Source organism: Macaca fascicularis, chromosome 1, assembly GCF_037993035.2.
Source record: "Macaca fascicularis isolate 582-1 chromosome 1, T2T-MFA8v1.1".
Taxonomy (NCBI): Eukaryota; Metazoa; Chordata; class Mammalia; order Primates; family Cercopithecidae; genus Macaca; species Macaca fascicularis.
The window spans coordinates 63,213,955-63,236,298 of NC_088375.1; the positions used below are offsets into that span (position 1 = coordinate 63,213,955).

General features: G+C 43.7%; 1 protein-coding gene across 13 annotated transcripts in view; it reads right to left on the minus strand.

Moving 5' to 3' along the window:
* Nucleotides 1-3,946: 3,946 nt before the first annotated feature.
* Nucleotides 3,947-22,344, minus strand: part of LEMD1 (LEM domain containing 1) — an 82,874-nt gene continuing 64,476 nt past the window's right edge. For 4 of the 13 annotated variants that reach the window (XM_065540624.2, XM_005540582.4, XM_074034411.1 and 1 more), the window contains 4 exons: nucleotides 21,122-21,160; nucleotides 19,342-19,407; nucleotides 14,391-14,467; nucleotides 3,947-11,284 (listed from right to left, as the gene is read on the minus strand). In XM_065540624.2, coding sequence (XP_065396696.1) covers nucleotides 11,086-11,284; nucleotides 14,391-14,467; nucleotides 19,342-19,407; nucleotides 21,122-21,160 — 381 coding nt within the window. In that variant the 3' untranslated portion in view covers nucleotides 3,947-11,085. Of the gene's footprint in view, nucleotides 11,285-14,390; nucleotides 14,468-15,805; nucleotides 19,258-19,341; nucleotides 19,408-21,121; nucleotides 21,161-22,344 lie in introns of those variants that run through there. The other 9 variants (XM_045395752.2, XM_074034398.1, XM_045395764.2 and 6 more) reach the window with 7 other exon arrangements.

The window sequence follows — 22,344 nt, forward strand, 5'->3', positions numbered from 1 at the left end:
CAGTTTGTTGCTTTTTAAAATTTTGAATTAGTTGCCAATTTAAATAATTAAGACATTTCACATAACTATACAGACTTTTCCCTTCCTCTTGAAAAGTCTAATCACATTCCTGCATGGCATGGCTTGGCTGGGCTGGGAGCTACTATCTCCTCTATACACTAAGCAAGACCATGGGCTCACTCATACAAATGGCCTGACCCCCATGGGTGCTTGAATTTGAGACTCCTGATACTTTGAGTGAATGTTGTGGATAGTTGCTTAGTTTATTTTATAATATATATTGTGAAAGGCCCAGGCACGGTGGCTCATGCCTGTACTCCCAGCACTTTGGGAGGCTGAGGCAGGAGGATCATCTGAGGTCGGGAGTTTGAGACCAGCCTGACCAACATGGAGAAACCCTATCTCTACTAAAAATACAAAATTAGCTGGGCGTGGTGGTGCATGTCTGTAATCCCAGCCACTCGGGAGGCTGAGGCAGGAGAATGGCTTGAACCCAGGAGGCGGAGGTTGCGGTGAGCTGAGATCACGCCATTGCACTCCAGCCTGGGCAACATGAACGAAACTCCGTCTCAAAAAAATAGTGGTAAAATATACATAACGAAATTTATCCTTGTAACCATTTTAAGGGTACAGTTCAGTGGCACTAAGCACATCCATGCTGCTGTGCGACCATCACCACCGTCCATCTCAGAACCTTTTTCATTCTCCAAAATGGATATTCTGTACCCATTAAATAGTAACTCCCCATTCCCCACAGTCTCCAGCCCCTGGTAACACCATTCTGCTTTCTATCTTTGTGAATCCGACTACTCTAGGTAACTCATGTAAATGGAATCATATAATATCTGTCCTTTTCTGACTGGCTTATGTCACTTAGCATAATGGCTTTAAGTTTCCCCGTTGCATAGTTTCTGGCTCAGATCATTCTGGTGCTCATTTTACAGATGAAGAAGCTGAGGCCCCAAGGGAGCCTGCCAGGGCAGAGGTAGGATTGGATCCTGGATCTCCTGCTCAGGACACTCTCCCCAACGTTGCCCTGTTGAGGTAAACTGAGGAACGGAGAGATTGATATGGCAGAACAGGAGGATATTTATTTTAAGGTATGCACCGGCTCAGTGGATTCACATCCAAAAAGCTGAGCATTGAACAAAGACAGAGCAGGGTTTTTATAAGCGGGCTTACAAAAGCAAAATAAAGGCAGTTAATCATATAGGGCATAACTTGTGGCCTTGCATAGCTGGTGGCCTTGTAGCTGAGTCCAAATTAAAACAAGAACTGGCTAAGTACAGACATTTGTAAAACAGTTATGCTTAAGAAGCCAGGGAAAGGAGTAACAGGAAAGGAATTTGTCTTTCTCTCTCTCTCTTTTTTTTCCTTTCAACCTTGCTCTGGAGGGAGGAGTGGGTGTCTGGAGCCCATTCCTTTGGCCTTGGCTTTTCGGACAGCACAGCGTTATCTTATAACTGTCCTTGAAGTGAGCTGCTAAGCAGAGGAAAATTTGCTTCTTTTCTTTTTAACCCTTGCCTTGCCTGTTACTTTTCTTGGAGTGAATGAATATTTATTTTTAAAATTCTGCCTCAGCCCTTCTTAGGCCAGATCTCACCTTTCTTTTCTAGTAATGCAAGTGAGGGCAATGTGTTCTTCACAGCAGCAAAGCCATCCTTGTTCATACACGTTGTAGAGTTGCCCTTCTCTGTTTGCCAATTTGAAGGGTTACCCGACATTAATCTGGGAAGGAAAAAAGAGCTTCCTCCTAATCAGAACAGTAATGAACACTAATAACCCATTCTCCTTCTAAGAGCCAAATTTTAAAAAGTCCAGTAACAATAAATTAACAAAAAAGATAAACTCATCATTTCCCCTCCACATATCTTTAGCTAACCCTTGAACCCAAAGAGGATTTTGCCAATGGCTCTCTAGGAATTGGAGTTGTCACACCACTCTCCTGTTGCCAGGAAATGAGGAGAGCCGTCCTCATCCACATCTGCAGTACCTAGAATAGCCCCCTCTGGCTCTCCAGAGATTGATTCATTAGGCAGGGTTGTGTTTAGGTGACGCCCACACACGAGAGCATTCATAGGAGCCATCATTTCTCAGTGAATGCAGTCCTGTAAATGCTGGCGATCCTGTAGCAGTGCTGATTAGCAAGTTGCTGCAACACCTCCGCATATTTTTTTTTTCTTGCTTCTCACTCCCCTGCTTTGTCAAAATGAACAAGAAGGAAGCATGATTGGGCTGTGCACCGAGGCGGCAAGGAAGCCCTGGATGACCCTCTTAACAGGTTCATTTCTTCTTGAGCAAGCTTGTTAAAAGTTAGCATTGCTTAACACAGGCTAATTGGCTTCCCTTTCATTTTCTTCCATCCAAGTTTCTATCGGGAATTTTCCTCAGAATAAAATGCCAAGTTAGTTAGGCACTTTCTTATTTTAGTCTTGAGATTACGTTCTTGCTTCAGGAAAGAGTCAAGTTTAATTTTACTTCCAAATCAGTCCCTTCTCGTTACTCTAATCAACAAGACTTTTCTTGGCTGGGAGGTAGGGGTAGGGGAGGAAAGGAAGGGAGGAAAAAAAGCAAGAAAAGCAACCTCCTAAACATCAACAATCATTTTTCTTGCATGTAAGATTATCAACTACTATAGATATAAACATTGTGGTCTAGCACTTCTTTATTTATGACTGTGGGAATGAAAATAACTTGGTACTTAACCAATTATTTTTAAGAGGTGGTAGCACAGTATTTCTTTGAATGTCGAAGAACAGAAGTAGAGCCTTTAAGAATTTCTTCCATCTGCCAGCCTGAATACTGACTGGGTAGAGATTTAAACAGCATGCATGCGATAGAATTGGCCTCATTGCCCCATCTGTAGAACACAAGCTGGTGAAATCCAGTGTGTCTGTGTGACATGCAATTAGCTCAATCCTGTTTCTCCAGCCAGGGCACCACTTCACTGTTTGGCCATGGGATGGAGAACACTTTTGCTGGGTGGCAGGACTGACCTTGCTGTAAATAGCAACATTTATAGGAATGGGCACTTCGATGCCCTGAGAATGATAGTGTGTTAGAAGGCTAAACACTACATAATGAGGTTGATTGGGAATGCCTTTCAACAGCAGTTTGCTCATTTTAGGGACTTCTTGTCACAGGGATAAACAGGAGGCAAAATCTGGGGTATTGGTTTTGTGGTTTCAAATGTCTCTTTGAGTTGGAAACTGCTCAAAATGGAAATGGGCTCTTTTTGGAGGTAGCACAGACATCACTTTGAGAGGAGATCCAGAGATGATTAAGATACAGTCCTCGACCCAGGGAGCTCCAAGACTTGTAGGGGAGGCAGATGAGTCATTGAAACTGAAAAAATAAAACACCTCGCTGGCTAGGAGTTTGCTCTTGACAAGAAGAAATCAATCTCTAGACTGATTCTCTTCCTATTGCTGAGACTAGTGGGGGAGAGAGCCCTGCCTTAGAATTTGATTTGGCCCAGGGTCAAGAAAATCTCAAGGTCATGGGTCCTTGTATAGCTGAAGGTGGGATGGGGGTGAGTCAATGACTCTGCTGTTGGAGAAGGCACTGAGGTAAGGCCAGTTTTTTATGTATCAGGTCCCCAGGTGTGCTCTAGAAATTGCAGAAACAGAACGAAGCATAAGATTTGAAAACAAACAAATACACTCCACACGTTGGAAGCAGGAGAAATCTTGGCATATTATGCTGTTTTGGAGTGAGGGAGATTTTTCTCTTTCTTTATATAGATTCAGGCAGGATTGAGTCTGAGACCAGAACTACATCTGAATCATTGTAAGCCGCTGGGAGGGAGATATGACTGTGCCTTGTACAGGGGTCTCAGGGTGGATAATCACTCTGAAGGGTTAAAGGTGAGGCCCTTGGAAAAGGATGAATCCTGAAGCAGGAAGCAAAGCTAGCCGCTTCAATGCACTTTTGACGGGGTTAGCACTTTTTATTTTCCTAGGATTCTGGGAATGATTCATTTAGCATTCGGTGTTAAGGTTCTTCCCTCCCCACATTTCAATTTCATATACATTTTCACTTCCATCTAAAATGTCAGAAAAGCCTGTTACATGTAACACAGCCTATGTCACTGTATTGTGGAGAATGTAGGGACAGGGCAGCAATGGGAGAATTGGCCTGGCCTGCATCAGCTCTCTGCGGAGGTCAGCTTGATGGCAGTGATCCTGGGACGTCAGTCAGCCCCATTCCCTGGACCTGTTTTCCCCAGATTACCAGGGAAAGGTGAGCCTTAAAAAGAAGATCATGGGCTGAGTGCAGTGGCTCACACCTGTAATCCCAGCACTTTGGGAGGCCGTGGCAGGTGGATCACCTGAGGTCAGGAGTTCAAGACCAGCTAGAGCAACATGGTGAAACCACATATCTACTAAAAATACAAAAATCAGCTGGGTGTGGTGGTACGTGCCTGTAATCCCAGCTACTTGGGAGGCTGAGGCAGGAGAATCACTTGAACCCGGGAAGCGGAGGTTGCAGTGAGCTGAGATCATGCCACCGCACTCCAACCTGAGTGACAGTGAGACTCTGTCTCAAAAAAAAAAAAAAAAAGAGGATGGGGAAACACTTGGGTCACATCACAAATACTCACAAAACAGGGCAAGTGCATTCTTAGAGTTTTCTAAGCAGAGAGGTTTCAACTGTTCCTCTTCACCCCCAATTCCCCTGCCCTATTTGCACTGGGCAATTGCAGCCACAATTCTGTTATCCCTGGGAGTCCCACAAAGCTATCTCAGCCACTGGCCAGCAGCTCCTCATTCCTTCTCTGCTGCTTTTGCTCCAGTAGCATTGCCCCATTCACTGGCCGTGTCAAAGGCACCCACGTTGGGCTGCCCACATCTATTGCTGCAAATACACTGCAAACTGACCTGCCTCTCCTCTGTCCCAAGTCCCTCAAGGAATTCAGCACACAGCTCCTTGGTTTGGCCCCTCCTTAGAAGCCTGCCTCTCCAGCTCTCAGGCAGGAGGCTGTGGCAACTGACATGGAAGACAATCAGGGAGGCAGACACTGTTAGTCCTTAGAAGAGATCCTTTTCTTGTGCATTGACTTCCATTAAAGTTCAAACTTTAACAAAGACCATATTTTCCTTCCTATGGTCCCAAGAACCTCCATGATCTGAATCCCATCTTCTTTTCCAGCCGCATCTCTCCCCACCCTCTTCACTCTCTTGTGTCTCCCTAAACCTGCCACGCTGTCTCTCACATGCTAGTCTTTGTAAATACTGCTCCCTCGCCTGGCAGACTTTTCCTTTAGCCTTGCCCACTTTTCCCTTATTTGGACTGAGTCCTACCCATCCTTCTGGCTTCAGCTGTGATACCATTTTTTCTAGGAAGCTACCCCTGTCTACTCCCAATATCAGAGAAGGTTGCTCTTTTGTGCTTCCAGGGTACCCTATGCCACCATCAAAAGGATATCACTTAACACCATAATGTCTGTTGACTTTTCAGCTCTCCTGTCAGACTGTGTGTTCCTTGAGAGCAGGAACTATATCTTATACTGATTTAAAAAAAAAGTTTTTTAGAGACAGGGTCTTGCTCTGTCACCCAGGGGGAGTGCAGTGGCACAATAATAGCTCACTCCTGGGCCCAAGTGATCCTCTGGGCTCAGCCTCCTGAGTAGCTAATCTATCTTTCTTTCTTTCTTTCTTTCCTTCTTTTTCTTTCTTTCTTTCTTTCTTTCTTTTCTTTCTTTCTTTTTCTTTCTTTCTTTCTCTTTCTTTCTTTCTTTCCTTCCTTCCTTCCTTCTTTCTTTCTTTTCTTTTCTTTCTTTCTTTCTCTCTCTCTCTTTCTTTCTTTTTCTCCTTCCTTCCTCTCTCTCTCTCTTTCCTTCCTTCCCTCCCTCCTTCCTTCCTTCCTTCCTTCCTTCCTTCCTTCCTTCCTTCCTTCCTTCCTTCCTTCCTTCCTTCCTTCCTTCCTTCTTTCTTTTCATAGAGACAGAGTCTTGCTATGTTGCTTAGGTTGGTCTTCAACTCCCAGCCTCAAGTGATCCTCCCACCTCTGCCTACCAAAGCGCTGGGATTACAGATGTGAGTCACCACGCCTGACTGGTTTTGTCATTTTATTGCAAGGGAACAAGAGGTGCTAATCGATTGTTGAACGGATGGTGACACATTGCCTGGGACCAAACTTGTATGCGTTGAGTCTCTTCTTCTAAGACAAGTTTTTCTCCAAGAGGGAACGTGTCCCCCATTGCACTTAGGTTCCTGATAGACTTAACTCACTGGTCCTCTGACCTGAGTTTTAGAGACTCCTCCTATATATGGATCTATTAGAGATAGGAAAAAAACAAAGGTTTTTTTTTTTTTGTTGTTGTTGTTTATTTGTTTGTTTTGGGTTTTTGTTGTTGTTGTTGTTGTTTTTTGAGACAGGGTCTCACTTTGTCACCCAGGCTGGAGTGTAGTATTGAAACCATGGCTCACTATATCCTCAACCTCCAGGGTTCAACGATCCTCCCACCTCAGTCAGCCAAGTAGCTGAGGCTACAGGCATGCACCACCACACATGGCTAATTTTTGTATTTTTTATAGAGACAGGGTTTTGCCATGTTGCTTAGGCTGGTCTCAAACGCCTGAGCTCAAGCAATCTGCCCACCTCAGCCTCCCAAAGTGTTGGGATTATAGGTGTGAGCTACCATGCCCGGCCAACCAAAGTGTTTTTTCCTACTCCCAGCCACCACAACACTTCTGACACCAGATGTATGGGTTTTTTCCCCACATACCAAGCAATTCTGACACCAAATTATCCATCAGACACCAACTGGATGCCTTATAATTTAATTCAATTCAATTCCAACACTGTCTGCCTGGGCACAGCATCAGATCCCACAGGTTCAGGGCTCAGTCTCAGAAGACTGCCCTCTACTTCCAATGCCAGTTATGAACCCTACATTGTGACCTGTGCTTCTGACCAACCGGCTATAAATCAAGGTTCCTAGGACTCTCTCCTTGGGTTAGATTAATTTGCTAGGGTGGTTCACAAAAGTAAGGGAAACACTTTCCTTACATGTATTGGTTTAATAATAAAGGGTACAGATGAGCAGTCAGATGGAAGAGACACACAGGGTGAAGCATATGGGAAGGGGCGCGGAGCTCTGTGCTCTCTCCAGCACTCCACCCCCCAGGCATCTCCATAGGTTCAGCTACCCAGAACCCGCTTCTGAACCCAGTCCTTTTAGGTTTTTATGGAGGCTTCATTACGGAGGCATGAGTGATCAAATCATTGGCCATTCATGACCAACTTAACCTTCAGTTCATCTCCCTTTCCTGGAGGCTGGGGGGATGGGACTGAAAGTTCTAACTCTAGAATCCTGCCTTGGTCTTTCTGGTGACCTGTCCCCATTCTGAAGCTATCTAGTGGCCCCCAGTCACCAGTCATCTCAAATAGCATACAAAAGACACTCTTACCACGCAGGAGATTCCAAGGTTTTAGGAACTGTGTGCCAGGAACCAGGGCAGAGACAAAATATAAATTTTTTATTATATCACTGTATCACAGCATCTGATAGGGATGCGCCACCACAATGCTTCCCAAACTTTAATTTGGGTAGGAATCACCTGGGATCCTGTTGAAATGCAGATTCTGGCTCAGTAGTTGGGACGGAGCCTGAGATGCTGATACTGCTGGTTGGGGACTCACACCTTGAATGGTCAGACACAAAAGTAATTGTCTTGTGCAGTGTCTTTAAACTGATTCCAGAATCCTAACATAAAAGAACTAGGAAAAGTTGAAAATAATGGAGGAAACTTTCTTTTTTTTTTTTTTTTTTTGTGGCAGAGTCTCGCTCTGTCGCCCAGGCTGGAGTGCAGTGGCCGGATCTCAGCTCACTGCAAGCTCCGCCTCCCGGGTTTACGCCATTCTCCTGCCTCAGCCTCCCGAGTAGCTGGGACTACAGGCGCCCGCCACCTCGCCCGGCTAGTGTTTTTGTATTTTTTAGTAGAGATGGGGTTTCACCGGGTTAGCCAGGATGGTCTCAATCTCCTGACCTTGTGATCCCCCCCGACTCGGCCTCCCAAAGTGCTGGGATTACAGGCTTGAGCCACCGCGCCCCGCCAACTTTCTAGGAGTTTTATTTTTTATAACGTTTGGTTTTATTAAGAACAGAAGTTTCGGTGGAGCGTGGTGGCTCACACCTGTAAACCCAGCACTTTGGGAGGATCACATGAGCCCAGCAGTTCTGAACCAGCCTGGGCAACATGGTGAAACCCCATCTCTATAAAAAATACAAAAAAAAATTAGCCAGGTGTGGTGGCACCGGCCTGTAGTCCCGGCTACTCTGGAGGCTGAGGTGGGAGGTTCATAAGCCGGGGAGGTGGAGGTTGCGGTGATCCACCACACTCCAGTCTGGGTAATAGAGTGAGACCCTGTTTCAAAACAAACAAACAAAACAACACAACATAAGTTTTCCTTTTTAAGTGCATGTGACCACCACTGTAGGTTGGCTCTGCTTACTCCTATGACCAATCCTCTTCTCCCTTGTCTGTCTGACACAGAGGCTGCTAAGGCTCCAATGCCCACTTTCTCAGCCTGCCTTGCTGCTCAGGATGAAATATGTAGAGCTGGGGAAGAGACATGGTTAGTCCTTGTGTCCTGCCTTAAATGATAATGTGATGGCCATTATCTGGATTCTTCATGGAATTTCAGCAGTTCCAAGGTGCCAGGCCAGTGTCTGGGATTCTCTTAGCCTTTCGCTTTTTCCCCTGGGAGTCAGACAGCTGCTGCAGCTCGGTCAAAACAAACCTCTCTGAATACCACCAAAAATCGGGTCAGTTTCACATCTCCTTGATCATAATTTTTTCTGCACTTGGTTTGTTTGAATCAGCATTATATTACATTTTTGGTCATTTTAAACAATACTGAACATCTTAAACTCTAGACTTTTTTGTTTTTTCTGAGACCAAGTTTCACTCTTGTTGCCCAGGTTGGAGCGCGATGGCCTGATCTCGGCTCACTGCAAACTCCACCTCTCAGGTTCAAGCGATTCTCCTGCCTCAGCCTCCTGAGTAGCTGGGATTACAGGCATGCGCCACTATACCTGGCTAATTTTGTATTTTTAGTAGAGATGCAGTTTCTCCATGTTGGTCAGGCTGGTCTCGAACTTCTGACCTCAGGTGATCCGCCCACCTAGGCCTCCCCAAGTGCTGGAATTACAGGTGTGAGCCACAGCACCCGGCCCTAGACTTCTTTTTATGAGATAAAAATAGATCCCTGTTTAAGCCAGCCTTACTAGAGTTTTATGATCTTTGCATTCAAACTGTAATACAGTATGCAGTTTTTCAAAAATTTCTTCTTCTTTTTTTGTTTTACAGGCAGGGTCTTGCTATGTTGTCCAGGCTGGTCTCAAACCCCTGGCCTCAAGCGATCCTCCCACCTCAGCCTCCCAAAGTGCTGGGATTACAAGCATGTGCCACCACATCCAGATAGAATGCAATTTTAAAAAATTAATGTTTATATTCTCTCATTAGCAAACTGATATACACTGCTTACAGAAATCTTTAAAAATATTTAAAAAGTAGAAATGGGGGAAAAATTAGAGCCCCAGTCACCAACGTACTCTTAACATTTTGACATATTTTCTTCCACTGTTGTGCAGTTGTGATAATATGGTACAACAAATTTGTGTCCTTTTTTGTTTACCATTAAAATAAGCACCTTAAGGATTTCTTTTTGGAATTATGAAAATATTCTAAAATTTATTGTGGGAATGATTGCATAACTCTATGAATATACTAAAAATAATTGAATTGTAACTCTCAGTAGGTGAATTGTATGGCATATAAATTATTTATCTCTCTATATATACATATGTTTTAAGAGACAGGGCCCAGGCTGGAGTTAAGTAGTGTGATCACAGCTCACTGCATCCTTGAACTCCTGGACTCAAGCAATTCCACAATAAAGCTATTAAAAAAATTTTTTTTTAAATAAGCATTTTCAGGCTAGGCATGGTGGCTCATGCTGTAATCCCAGAACTTTGGGAGGCTGAGGCGGGTGGATCACGAGCCTAGGCTGTTGCCCAGGCTGGAGTGCAGTGGCACGATCTCTGCTCACTGCAACCTCTGCCTCCTGGGTTCAAGTGATTCTCCTGCCTCAGCCTCCGAGTAGCTGGGACTACAGGCGTGTGCCACTATGCCCAGCTAATTTTTTGTATTTTTAGTAGAGGCAGGGTTTTACCATGTTGGCCAGGCTGGTCTCGAACTCTCAACCTCAAGTGATCCACCCACCTCGGCCTCCCAAAGTGCTGGGATTACAGGCTTGAGCCACCATGCCCAGCCTCTGGTGCTTTTTTGTACCTAGAATTAGCTCCTCCAATATTGTGCCAAAGTATAACATTGCTTAAGCATTTATTGAGTACTTGCTACAAGTCAGGTGTGGACCACACTAAGTACATTACGCACATTATTTCCTCAAATTCTTAATCACCCTAAGAGGCCTATTCTACCCTTGAAAGTTGAAACTGAAAATCAGGGAGGACAACTAACTCACCCAAGGTCACAGGGCCGATAAAGAGAGGAGCCGGGTGCCTACACAGCTCTGCCTGGTCCCTGAGGCCATAGTTATTACATTTCTTTGTCAGATGGTAATTTTTTAGAACCTTGCTAAGTTTCAAAGGCAAAAATGCTATCCTCTTCTAAATTGTTTCCATGGTGTTGGACATTTCTTTGTGTTTGCTAAACTAGACACATTTCTCTGCTGTAAATTAGCCGTTTCCCAGAGTTGGCTATACAATTGGAAGACTGAATAAAATGCGACCTATGGCTTGTCACCAGAGTTAGAAAAAAAATGTCAGACAGTTTCCTTGTTTGACACCTGCTCAAATATGAAAGCACCTTTAATGAGAGCTGACATGACTTGGGGGATTTCCTAACCATCATGCTCTTAATACAGGTGCCTCGTTCTCCCATTGGTTCTTTCCACCTGGCTGAGCCCAGATACCAATCTGTGAGAGCAGCACAGTGCAAGGGAAGGCTCCCTGCCAGGGAGGGCTGTGGGCTAGGCTTGCCCTTCAGGGTACTTTTTTGGTTCTTTCCTGAAGCAGGAGGCCTCGCTTGGAGTATTGCTTTGCTCCTAAATTACTTAACCAAACAGCGACTTATTTTCCACAGTTATGTAGACAAACACCACGATGATGAAAATACCAAGCACAGCAAGCTTCAAGCCCGTTGGGAAACCTTCTTCTTTCCAGCTCTCAATAGTCTGGTCTTCTGCGCAGTAGCCTCTCTTTTTGGTGATAGTCCCATATGTGATTCTGGTGCTTGGTGCTTTTGCAGCCCACCTGTGAAAACATCAGCGGCTCTTAGGATTGGACAGCTCCGGTGTACCTGAGCACCCCCTTAAAGTATGTCTTGAGGCCGGGCGCGGTGGCTCAAGCCTGTAATCCCAGCACTTTGGGAGGCCGAGACGGGTGGATCACAAGGTCAGGAGATCGAGACCATCCTGGCTAACACGGTGAAACCCCGTCTCTACTAAAAAATACAAAAATCTAGCCGGGCGAGGTGGCGGGCGCCTGTAGTCCCAGCTACTCGGGAGGCTGAGGCAGGAGAATGGCGTGAACCCGGGAGGCGGAGCTTGCAGTGAGCTGAGATCCGGCCACTGCACTCCAGCCTGGGCGACAGAGCGAGACTCCGCCTCAAAAAAAAAAAAAAAAAAAAAAAAAAAAAAAAAAAAAAAAAAAAGTATGTCTTGAAGCCCAAGGGTGCAGTCATGGTGGGGATTTAGAGATAGCCTCTCCTCACTAAAAACCTATGCTAGTTTCTTCTTCTTCTTTTTTTTTTTTTTCTTTTTTTATTGAGACAGGGTCTTATTCTGTTGTCAGACTAGAGTGCAGTGGTACAATCACAGCTCACTGCAGCCTCAACCTCCTGGGCTCAAGACATCCTCCCACCTCAGCCTCTTGAGTAGCTTGGACCACAGGTACATGCCACCACACCCAGCTAATTAAAAAAAAAAAATTGTAGGCCAGGTGCAGTGGTTCACGCCTGTAATTCCAGCACTTTGGGAGGCCAAGGCAGGCAGATTGCTTGAGCCCCGGAGTTTGAAATCCTGTCTCTACAAAAAATATAAAAGTTAGCTGAGAACGAGCTGGGCGCGGTGCCTCACGCCTGTAATCCCAGAATTTTGGGAGGCCAAGGCGGGTGAATCACGAGGTCAGGAGTTCGAGACCAGCTTGGCCAACATGGTGAAACCCCGACTCTACTAAAAACACAAAAATTAGCCAGGTGTGGTGGCGCACGGCTATAATCCCAGCTACTCAGGAGGCTGAGGCAGGAGAATCACTGGAACCCAGGAGGCGGATGTTGCGGTGAGCTGAGACTGTGCCACTGCACTCCAGCCTGGACAACAAGAGTGAAACTCCATCTGAAAAAAAAAAAAAAAAAATTAGCTGGGCATGGAGGCTGAGATGGGAGAATCAGTCGAGCCCAGGAGTTCGAGGCTGCAATGAGCTATGACTGTGCCACTGCACTCCAGCCTGGGTAACAGAATGAGACCTTGCTTCCAAAAAAATTAAAAAATAATTTTTTTTTGTACAGATGCGGTCTCACCATGTTGCCCAGGCTGGTCTCGAACTCCTGGGCTCAAGGGATCCTCCCACCTCAGCCTCCCAAAGTGCTGGGATTATGGCTTGAGCCACTGTGCCCAGTCTCTAATTTCAACAAGTGATATTAACAGCGTATTGGGGGATGTGAGGTCTCTCTAATCCCACAAAGCATTTCTTCATTGTTTCTGCCCACTTGTGTAGCACTTCTCAATGCCAGCATAAAGCCTGACTTGGCACAGGCCTTTCAGATCCCCAGGTCCCCACTGGGAAATTGTATAAGTGGATGGGAAGCCTCAGTACTCAGGCCCTCTCGTTCCTCCCTTCTTAGGTACAAACACCACCTTTCAGGGTGGAGATGAAAAGCGCCTTTGCAATCTGCTTATTTTGCACTTAAAAGGGCAAGAGCACTTTCTGAAATTTTTTAGCATGAGCCTTATGTTTCCACTAGTCTAATTCTGCAAAACCTTCTGAAGTTTATTCAGAAGTTAGGAAACTCTCCAGAAAGCTTTACTTTCTGACTAATACAATTGCCTGTCTTGAGCTTTTAGTTGAACTACCTACTCTTTTTATTCCTTTTTAAAAATTGATACATAATAGATTTATATATTTTGGGGTATATGTAACTTTATATTACATATATATTTTTTGAGACAGGGTCTAACTCTGTCGCCCAGGCTGGAATGCTCACTGCATTGCAGCCTTGAACTCCTGGGCTCAACTAATCCTTCTGCATCAGCCTCCCAGGTAACTGGGACTGTAGCCACATACCACCATGCCTGGCTAATTTTTAAATTTTTCTGTAGAGACAGGGTCTCACTATTTTGCTTAGGCTGATCTCAAACTCCTGGCCTCAAGTGATCCTTCTACCTCAGCCTCCCAAAGTGCTGGAATTACAGGCATGAGCCACCGTGCCTAGCCAACATGTGCTATTCTGATACCTTCATATAATGTGTAAAGATCAAATCAGGGCAACTGGGATATCCACCACCTTAAATATTTATCTTCTTTTTATGCTAGGAATGTTTAAATTATTCTCTTCTAGCTATTTTGAAGTGTTCAATGGATTATTGTTAACTAAAGCCACTCTACTGACCTATTGAACCCTAGGTCTTATTTCTCCTATTTAACCGTATATTTATATCCTTTCTATTTTTTTATTTATTTTTTTGAGGTGGAGTCTCGCTCTGTTACCCAGGCTGGAGTGCAGTGGCACCATCTCGGCTCACAGCAACCTCCGCCCCCCTGGTTCAAGCAATTCCCTTGCCTCAGCCTCCCAAGTAGCTGGGATTACAGGTGCATGCCACCACGTCTGGCTAATTTTTTTGTATTTTTGGTACAGATGGGGTTTCACCATGTTGGCCAGACTGGTCTCGATCTCCTGACCTCAGGCAGTCCACCTGCCTCAGCCCCCTAACGTACTGGGATTACAGGCAAGAGCCACCGCGCCCGCCCTTATATCCTTTTAAATATATATATATATATATATATATATATATATATATATATATATATTTTTTTTTTTTTTTGCCTCTTGTCCATCTTCCAGGACGCAAATAGAAAGAAATGTTTCCAAATGGCTACATGTCAGGAGACTTGGGTTGTGATCTTAGTCCACTGTGACTTTTGCCCTGTCCTCCCAGTTCTCCTGGGCCTACTTTCTTATCTCTAAATATGAGCAATGAACTAGAAACTTTGGCTTTGAAATTGTTGGATATTACAAATCTTTCTCCTTTCTCAACAGATTATTTTCAGGCTAAACCCTTCACATAAATCTGAACAATGAGTTTTTCCAGAGTTACAGGATGCAATATCAATTTCCACATATGCTAAAAAACATCATTACCTTCTTCCCTTGGAAGGCTTATAATCCAAGCAATAGGTATCTACAGCTTTGGGTTTAGTGGTGGAAGCCTCAGGCCACTGATAAACAGAAAGAAAATGTCAAGAGGAATTTGTTTCCAATGTCTTGTACAAATAACCTCAGTTTTTATTCTAGAAAAAGTCAGTTCAGTTTTCTTACTTAGAAAAAGTCTAGATAAAGTAGTTTGATACTTTATAATACAAACTTGTTTGTCTTTATTCAAGAATTAGCAAAAACATCCAGGTTCCATGGAGTAATATTTTGCTTCAGTGACTCGCATGAGAACAATACACATACAAGGGACTAGGGCCACGTGATGAGAACAGCACTCTGTTCTTAAATATCAACTCTATTTTGCTTCTTTATTTGTACTTTATTGCTTGGAGCTCTTTTTTATGAGCATGCGTCATTTTCTACAAAGAATAAAGTAATTTTAACAAAACAAGTTGACTATGAACAAGGACTAGAAAATAATTTAGGAAAATGAAATGTTACTTTGTAAAAGAATTAGGAGCAATTGTAGAGGACTCCCAGGAATGTGAAGATGGGATATCAGATGATGTTGCTAATTCTATTGATCAAGCACTAAGCTCCATTTACCCATTAACTCACTGAGGCCTTCCAGTGAGCGCCACCTGCGAGGGAACACTCCACCCCTATCTAGTAAGCACTATTCTGTTTTGGAAATGAGTCTGAGACAGAAAGGTTAAGTAACTTGCTAGAGGCTACACAGTATTATTATCAGTGCTTGGACCACTGCACTAGACTTCTCTCTACCCTTCAGTTTCTAAAAATAATTTCCCCCGTAGGAAATCTTTATTACTCTCATCCACTTAGATCACTCTTCTATGCTATATTTCTTCAGCCCTAATATATACATTTTATACTGTAGTGTTTTGTTTGTTTGTTTGTTTTGGAGTCACCCAGGCTGGAGTGCAGTGGCACGATCTTGGCTCACTGTAACCTCTGCCTCCTGGGTTCAAGCAATTCTCCTGCCTCAGCCTTCTGAGTAGCAGAGATTACAGGCATGCTCCACCACACCTGGCTAATTTTTGTGTAATATTTTTAGTAGAGACAGGGTTTTGTCCTGTTGGGTAGGCTGGTCTCGAACTCTTGGACTCAAGCAATCTACCCGCCTCAGCCTCCCAAAGTGCTGGGATTACAGGTGTGAGCCATTGTGCCCAGCCCTTATGTTTTATTTATTCATCTAACAAACATTTGTTGCATGCTGCTCAGTGCCAGGCCTGACGCCGGCTGTGAAGATTTCAGAAGGGCTTGCCAAACCGTCCCTGTCCAAAACAGCTCACTACCAAGCATGGCTATTTTGTAAGTGTTCTGCACTGGCTTCCTTCTTCCCTAATCAGACCATCTGTTGGATCTCGTGGAGCTGTCTCCTATTTCTCTTTAATCAAGCCACAGCATCTAACATTTGGGGCTACTGGTAACTTGCCATCTACTCCCCTGCTGGAAGCCCAGGACCCTTGAACATAAGAGGCGCCTTCTGACACCTGCCGTGCTGTCAGAGCCTGTAGGCTGCAGTGAGTCAGGAACTGGAGAATTCCCAGGAGTGGGAGAAGGAGCTGGGACTAGCGTCAGACAGGGAAAGGACTGACCGAGACCAGGACAGAACCACAAGCACAAGGAAAGTCAAGAGGAGAGTAATGACCTCAATCCCAAGGTAGCCTGGACTGGAGTGTTTGGAGGGTCCGACAGAAGAGGGGCATTTGTGTTCATCACGGAGCTACCAGGAGAAAGGAGAGCCTGGGTCTTAGCAAGGATGTGGTCAGGACACAACCATAAAGTGGACCCCTCCAGTGAATGTGGACTATGACCTACGGCAGGCCCAAGGGTCCCAGCCCAGGGTGGGTTGGGGAGGGCATGGCTTACTGTAGCATCACACACTGCTAGTCACCCTCTACCCAGTACAGGTCACCAATGATGGAACAGCTACAGCCTCCTCCGCTTCCCCTCCCTGTGCCCCCTTCTTAAACACGTTCTCAACAGTGGTTTAGTGATACCCAAGCAAAACTCTTGCATATGTGGGAAGTTGTGCACCGTGCAAGAGAGCCACATGCAAGGAGCTTTTCCCATGTAGACGCTGTAGATTGACATACCCTTACCACATACCCTTCCAGGTACAGGGAAGCAAAAGCTCTTGAGGAAGAGATACTTTGAAATTTCCCACAAAGGTGCCATGTGGGCTAGTGTTGGCATGTTCATCAAGAGATATTTCTAGCTATTTCCAAGGGTATTGGAAAAATCATTTATAAGCAGATTCTTTTTTAAGCTTTTTACTTATGGAAAATTTTAAACATATACAAAAATAGACAATAGTATAATGAACCTCCACATACCCATCACATGCAACTTCTTTTTAATTCTCTTAAATTTAAAAATACATACATGAAATAAAGCATTTGGGGTAGAAATGCATTGCAAAATCAAATGATAGAATTTTACAGCTCCTAAGCAATCAAATACTCCCCTTGTGCCATAAGGAGATTTAGGCCTTTGATTTCCTTTTCTTTTACAATTTGTTTTCTTTGCTATCAATCATATGTAAAGTTCTCCTGCAGTATGTAGAAGGTGGACATTGTCATTTTCAAAAATGGAGTAATTATGGCCTATCTACCTGATTGTGCAGCTATCAATAATTACTATTATAAAGACCATATAACAGGGAAAACTGTTATCGATTAGTATTAATAAACAGGGTATAATTGTACATAAACAGTGATGTCTACTGTGTAAACATATACTAGATATGCATGTAAACAAAAACTAGAGGTAAATTGAAAAAATAAAATCAGTTTTTGCATCAAGTGGTGCGTTTATAGTTGATTTATATTTCATCTTCTAAAAAATTCCATTAACGCTGTTATAATATGATTTTCACTATAAACAACATTTACAGTGGAGCTAAAAAATATTGGTGTTTATTAAAGCAGTGGCTCAGTGAGGGTAAATGGCACCCAGGAGACACATAATATCTTTGCTCTCTTCTCCTTAGGCCCAGAGCTAGAATCTGCAAAGATGGCTGTTTTAGCAAAGCATTCGGAGCCCAGAGCTGGGGAATACGTGGCCCCCTCTGCTTTTCCACCCTCTTCGCTATACCCTTGGCATTCAAGTCCGAAAATTCCACCACACTCCCAAGGCCTGAAGCATATTGCTGGCCACAGCTGTAGTTAGTTATAGAAGTAGTAAGTCAGAGATATGCCAATACAACAAACTGTGACTGTCTCAGTACAACACTAGCTACCACGTACATGGCATTCCCTGCGCACCAGGCACCATTCTAAGCATTTTATATCAATAAACTAAATTCATTCTCAAAACCACCCTATGAGAAAGGTGCTTTTATTATGCCCATTTTACAGATGAGAGCCCTGAGGCATAGAGCGTTTAAGTAGCTTTCCCACACTCACACAGCTTGTGAGGCAGTGGAGCCCCACAGTCCCTGCCCATAATCACCACATGGTACTGCAGCATGATAGTGGAGGGAATTAGAAATACCATGTTCTGACATCTATTATCTTGGGCATTTCACATACTTCAATTTACTTAATCTTAATCTTTCTTTCTTTTTTTTTTTTTTTTTGTGACAGAGTCTTGCTCTGTTGCCAGGATGGAGTGCAGTAGCGTGATCTCGGCTCACTGAAATCTCCGCCTGCCCAGTTCAAGTGATTCTCCTGCCTCAGCCTCCTGAGTAGCTGGGATTACAGGCGTGAGCCACAACACTCAGATAATTTTTTTTGTATTTTTAGTAGAGATGGGGTTTCACCAGGATGGCCTTGATCTCCTGACCTTGTGATCTACCTGCCTCGGCCTCCCAAAGTGTTGGGATTACAAGTGTAAGCCACTGCGCTCGGCCAATTCACTTAATCTTTCTAACAACTCTAGGACGTAATTATTACAGTCACCATTTTACAGAAGAGGAAGTAGAGGCTTAGGGAGCTAAATTGTTTGCCCTAGATAACACAATTCATAAAAGGCATAGCTATAATTTAAACCCAGATATTCTGGCTCCAATGCTTTAAAAAATATATTTATATTATTATAGAAGAACTCATCATTGAAAATATGTCAAAACATGTTTTTAAAAACTGTTCATTAATTAATACATTATCAAAATCATTAATTTCCTATGGAAGTAACATTTTTAGCCAGTAGTTCCATTCTTAATTATTTCAGATGAACTGGCGTTTTCATAAAGGTTTTTTTTCCAGGTGGACTATTTTGTGCTAATTCTGGCCTACTTAGGTATATCATAGTCAATCTGAAATAATATTGCATATGATATTTTATGTCATATTGTATCACATTATAGTTAACAACAAAACACTGGGCTAACATCCAGAGCCAGAAAGAACAATAATCATTTTGTATTCTCATTAAAATCATCAAAAAGTATTTTTTTTTTTTTTTTGAGATGGAGTCTTGCTCTATCACCTAGGCTGGAGTGCAGTGGCACAATCTCGGCTCACTGCAACCTCCACCCAGGTTCAAGCAATTCTCCTGCCTCAGCCTCCTAAGTAGCTGAGATTACAGGCGCACGCCACCATGCCTGGCTAATTTTTGTATTTTTAGTAGAGATGGGGATTCACTATGTTGGCCAGGCTGGTCTTGAACTCCTGACCTTAAGTGATCCACCCGCCTCAGCCTCCCAAAGTGCTGGGATTAAGGGCATGAGCCACCGTGCCCAGCCTACATTTGTTTTTTTTTAAAATAATCTATCTTGACTAAAGCCATCACTAACCGTCCACAAAGAAATACAAGTTTGTTTGCATTTCCACAAGACATATATTTACCATGTAGGCTTGAAGCTGGCCAAAATTTCATGGGCTGACACCTACAATTAAGGGAAGTCAAGAAAAGGGTGCTGAGAGCCCAGTTTCCTACCCTTTATTTCTCTTATTCTCCCAATACTCCTTACCGCTGGACTTGGAGAAATCAGAAGGCAGGGATGTCCCTGAAGCTTGGGGATGGCATTCTGTCCAAACTGAAACATAATACATTCTCCAATTGCTCTAATTCAATAATGCAATTATTTCTTAAAGGCCTATATGTAGAATTGGACACTTTTACAAATGACATAGCAAAGCGGAAATTATGACCTGCTTACAGGCAGAAAAAAAGAAAAACCTCCTTTTGACTTACAGATCTTTAAAATTGAGTTAACTCCAAATCCTCTTACTGACTAAAAATTATTAAGTTAGTAAAAGATCTATAATCATAGCAGACTTTTACTTCATTGTTTTTACCTGAATCCTGATTTGATAAAGCCTTTATTTAAAGCGTTGTGTTCTCTTAACCCAAGTAATGATTTTGAATTAGTTAAAAGGCTTTAAAAATTATCTGTACCACATTACCAAAAGAAAGGTTAAAAACCTTATGATCATCTCCATTCCCAAATTTTAAAAAATCTTCTGGCAACCAGGGGAGGTGGCTCACGCCTGTAATCCCAAAACTTTGGGAGGCTGAGGTGGGTGGATCACTTGAGATTGGGAGTTCGAGACCAGCCTGGCCAACATGGTGAAACTCCACCTCTACTAAAAATACAAAAATTAGCCGGGTATGGTGGTGTACACCTGTAATCCCAGCTACTTGGGAGGCTGGGGTGGGAGAATCGCTTGAACCCGGGAGGTGGAGGTTGCAGTGAGCCGAGACCACACCACTGTACTCCAGCCTGGGTGACAGAGCTATAATCTGTCTCAAAAAAAAAAAAACTTTTAGTAAACCAGGAATAGGAACTTCCTTAACTTGACAAAAGACATCTTCAAAAACCTACACCATAAGTCATACTCAAAGGTAAAATATTAGATGTATTTCCTTTAAAATCGGGACAAAGGAAAGAATGTCCACTGTCGTCATTCTCCTACACTAGTATAATGAAAAGTCTTAGCCAGCACAGTAAAACAAAAAGAAATTAAAGATATTCAAACCAGGCTACAAAATAATCTGCAGAAAAAGTATTATAATTGCAAAAAGTTTATTGTTGTAAAATCAATATGCAGAAATCAACTTCATTTCTATACACCAGCAACAATTTAAAATATGCTTTAAAAGAGGTCCTATTCCCAATGAAGCAAAAATTGAAAGCCTATCTACTAATAAAGCTAACAAAAGATTAGCATGTCCTTTACTAAGAAAATTATACAATCTTACTGAAGGACATTAAAGGAAATTTCAATAAATGTAAAGACATTAAAATATCCATTTAAATACACAGAAACACAAAGATGGAAACAAGCAGGGGATTCCGAAAGGGGGAGCAAGGAAGGCAAGGGTTGAAAACATAGTATTGGGTACTATGTTTACTACCTGGGCGATGGGATCATCAGAAGCCCAACTCTCAGCGCAATATACCTGTGTAACAAACCTGCGCATGTACCCCCTGAATCTAAAATTTTAAAGTAAATAAATAAATAATCCACTAAAAAATACCGATGTCTATATGGAAACTTGATATATGACAAGAGCTGACATTGCAGCTCAGAAGAAAAAAAATGGACCATTGGAAAACGGTATTGGGAACAAATTGGGGTAGATGTACTTCTTCCAATTTATTCCGCTAAGTCCAGCCAATCCCCCTGGACATTATACCTAAAACAAGCCTATGAAGACTCTGGAAGATATAGAGAGAAGGTCGATGGGCCAGGGAGCTTGAGACTCAGGGAAGACAAGGTGGTGAGTTCCCGTGGTTTTCTTTTTACCTTATATATCCTGGACTGGAAGCTGGAGGGGCTGACAACCTGGAAACACCAAGGGATGCAGGTGAAAAAAAAGCTCCCGGAAAAGCCAAAAGACAAGGAAAAAGGCAGCCTAGTAAGACAAAAAACTTTTTGACATGAACTTCCTTGTGGCAGCCAAACAGCCCACCTCCACCCCCGCCAGCCAAGGTGCATAAGAAGCCTGGACTTTCACCCCCATGTGGCAAACCCTCCTGCTCCCCACCTGGGTGGTGTCAATGGAGGCCACATGGGAGGCCCTCCCAGCAACCCAGTAGTAAGGAGGCATCCCCCGCCTCCACACACACCCAAAGGTGTCCCCAGTGGGGGCCTGGACTTTTACCTCCACCTGGCAGTAAAGAGGCAGTGCCCCTCTTTTCCCACCAACGTACAGTCAGAGAAGGTCTGCTAAAACAAGATTTAAAAGCCACCCAGAAGGCCAGGCGTGGTGGCTCATGCCTGTAATTCCAGCACTTTGGGAGGCCAAGGCAGGTGGAGTTTGAGACCAGCCTGGTCAACATTGTGAAACCTCGTCTCTACTGAAAAAAAAAAAAAAAAAAAAAAAATTAGCCAGACATGGTGGTGGGCACCTGTAATCCCAGCTACTCAGGAGGCTGAGGCAGGAGGATTGCTTGAACCTGGGAGGTGGAGGTTGAAGTGAGCCAAGATCACACCACTGCACTCCAGCCTGGGTGACAGCGAGACTCCGTCTCAAAAAACACAAAAAACAAAAACAAAAACCACCCAGAGTCTTGTGAGGGGAGACAATGATAGACACTGACACCAAGGTGACATAAACGTTGGAATTATCTCACCAAGATTTTTTTTTTTTTTTTTTTTTTTGAGATGGAGTCTGGCTCTGTCGCCCAGGCTGGGGTGCAGTGGCTGGATCTCAGCTCACTGCAAGCTCCGCCTCCCGGGTTTACGGCCATTCTCCTGCCTTAGCCTCTGGAGTAGCTGGGACTACAGGCACCACCACCTCGCCCGGCTAGTTTTTTGTATTTTTTAGTAGAGACGGGGTTTCACCGTGTTAGCCAGGATGGTCTTGATCTCCTAACCTAGTGATCCGCCCGTCTCGGCCTCCCAAAGTGCTGGGATTACAGGCTTAAGCCACCGCGCCCGGCCATCTCACCAAGATTTTAAAGCAGCCATCATAAAATGTTTCAATGAACAATATGAACATGTTTGAAATAAATGAAAAAATATAA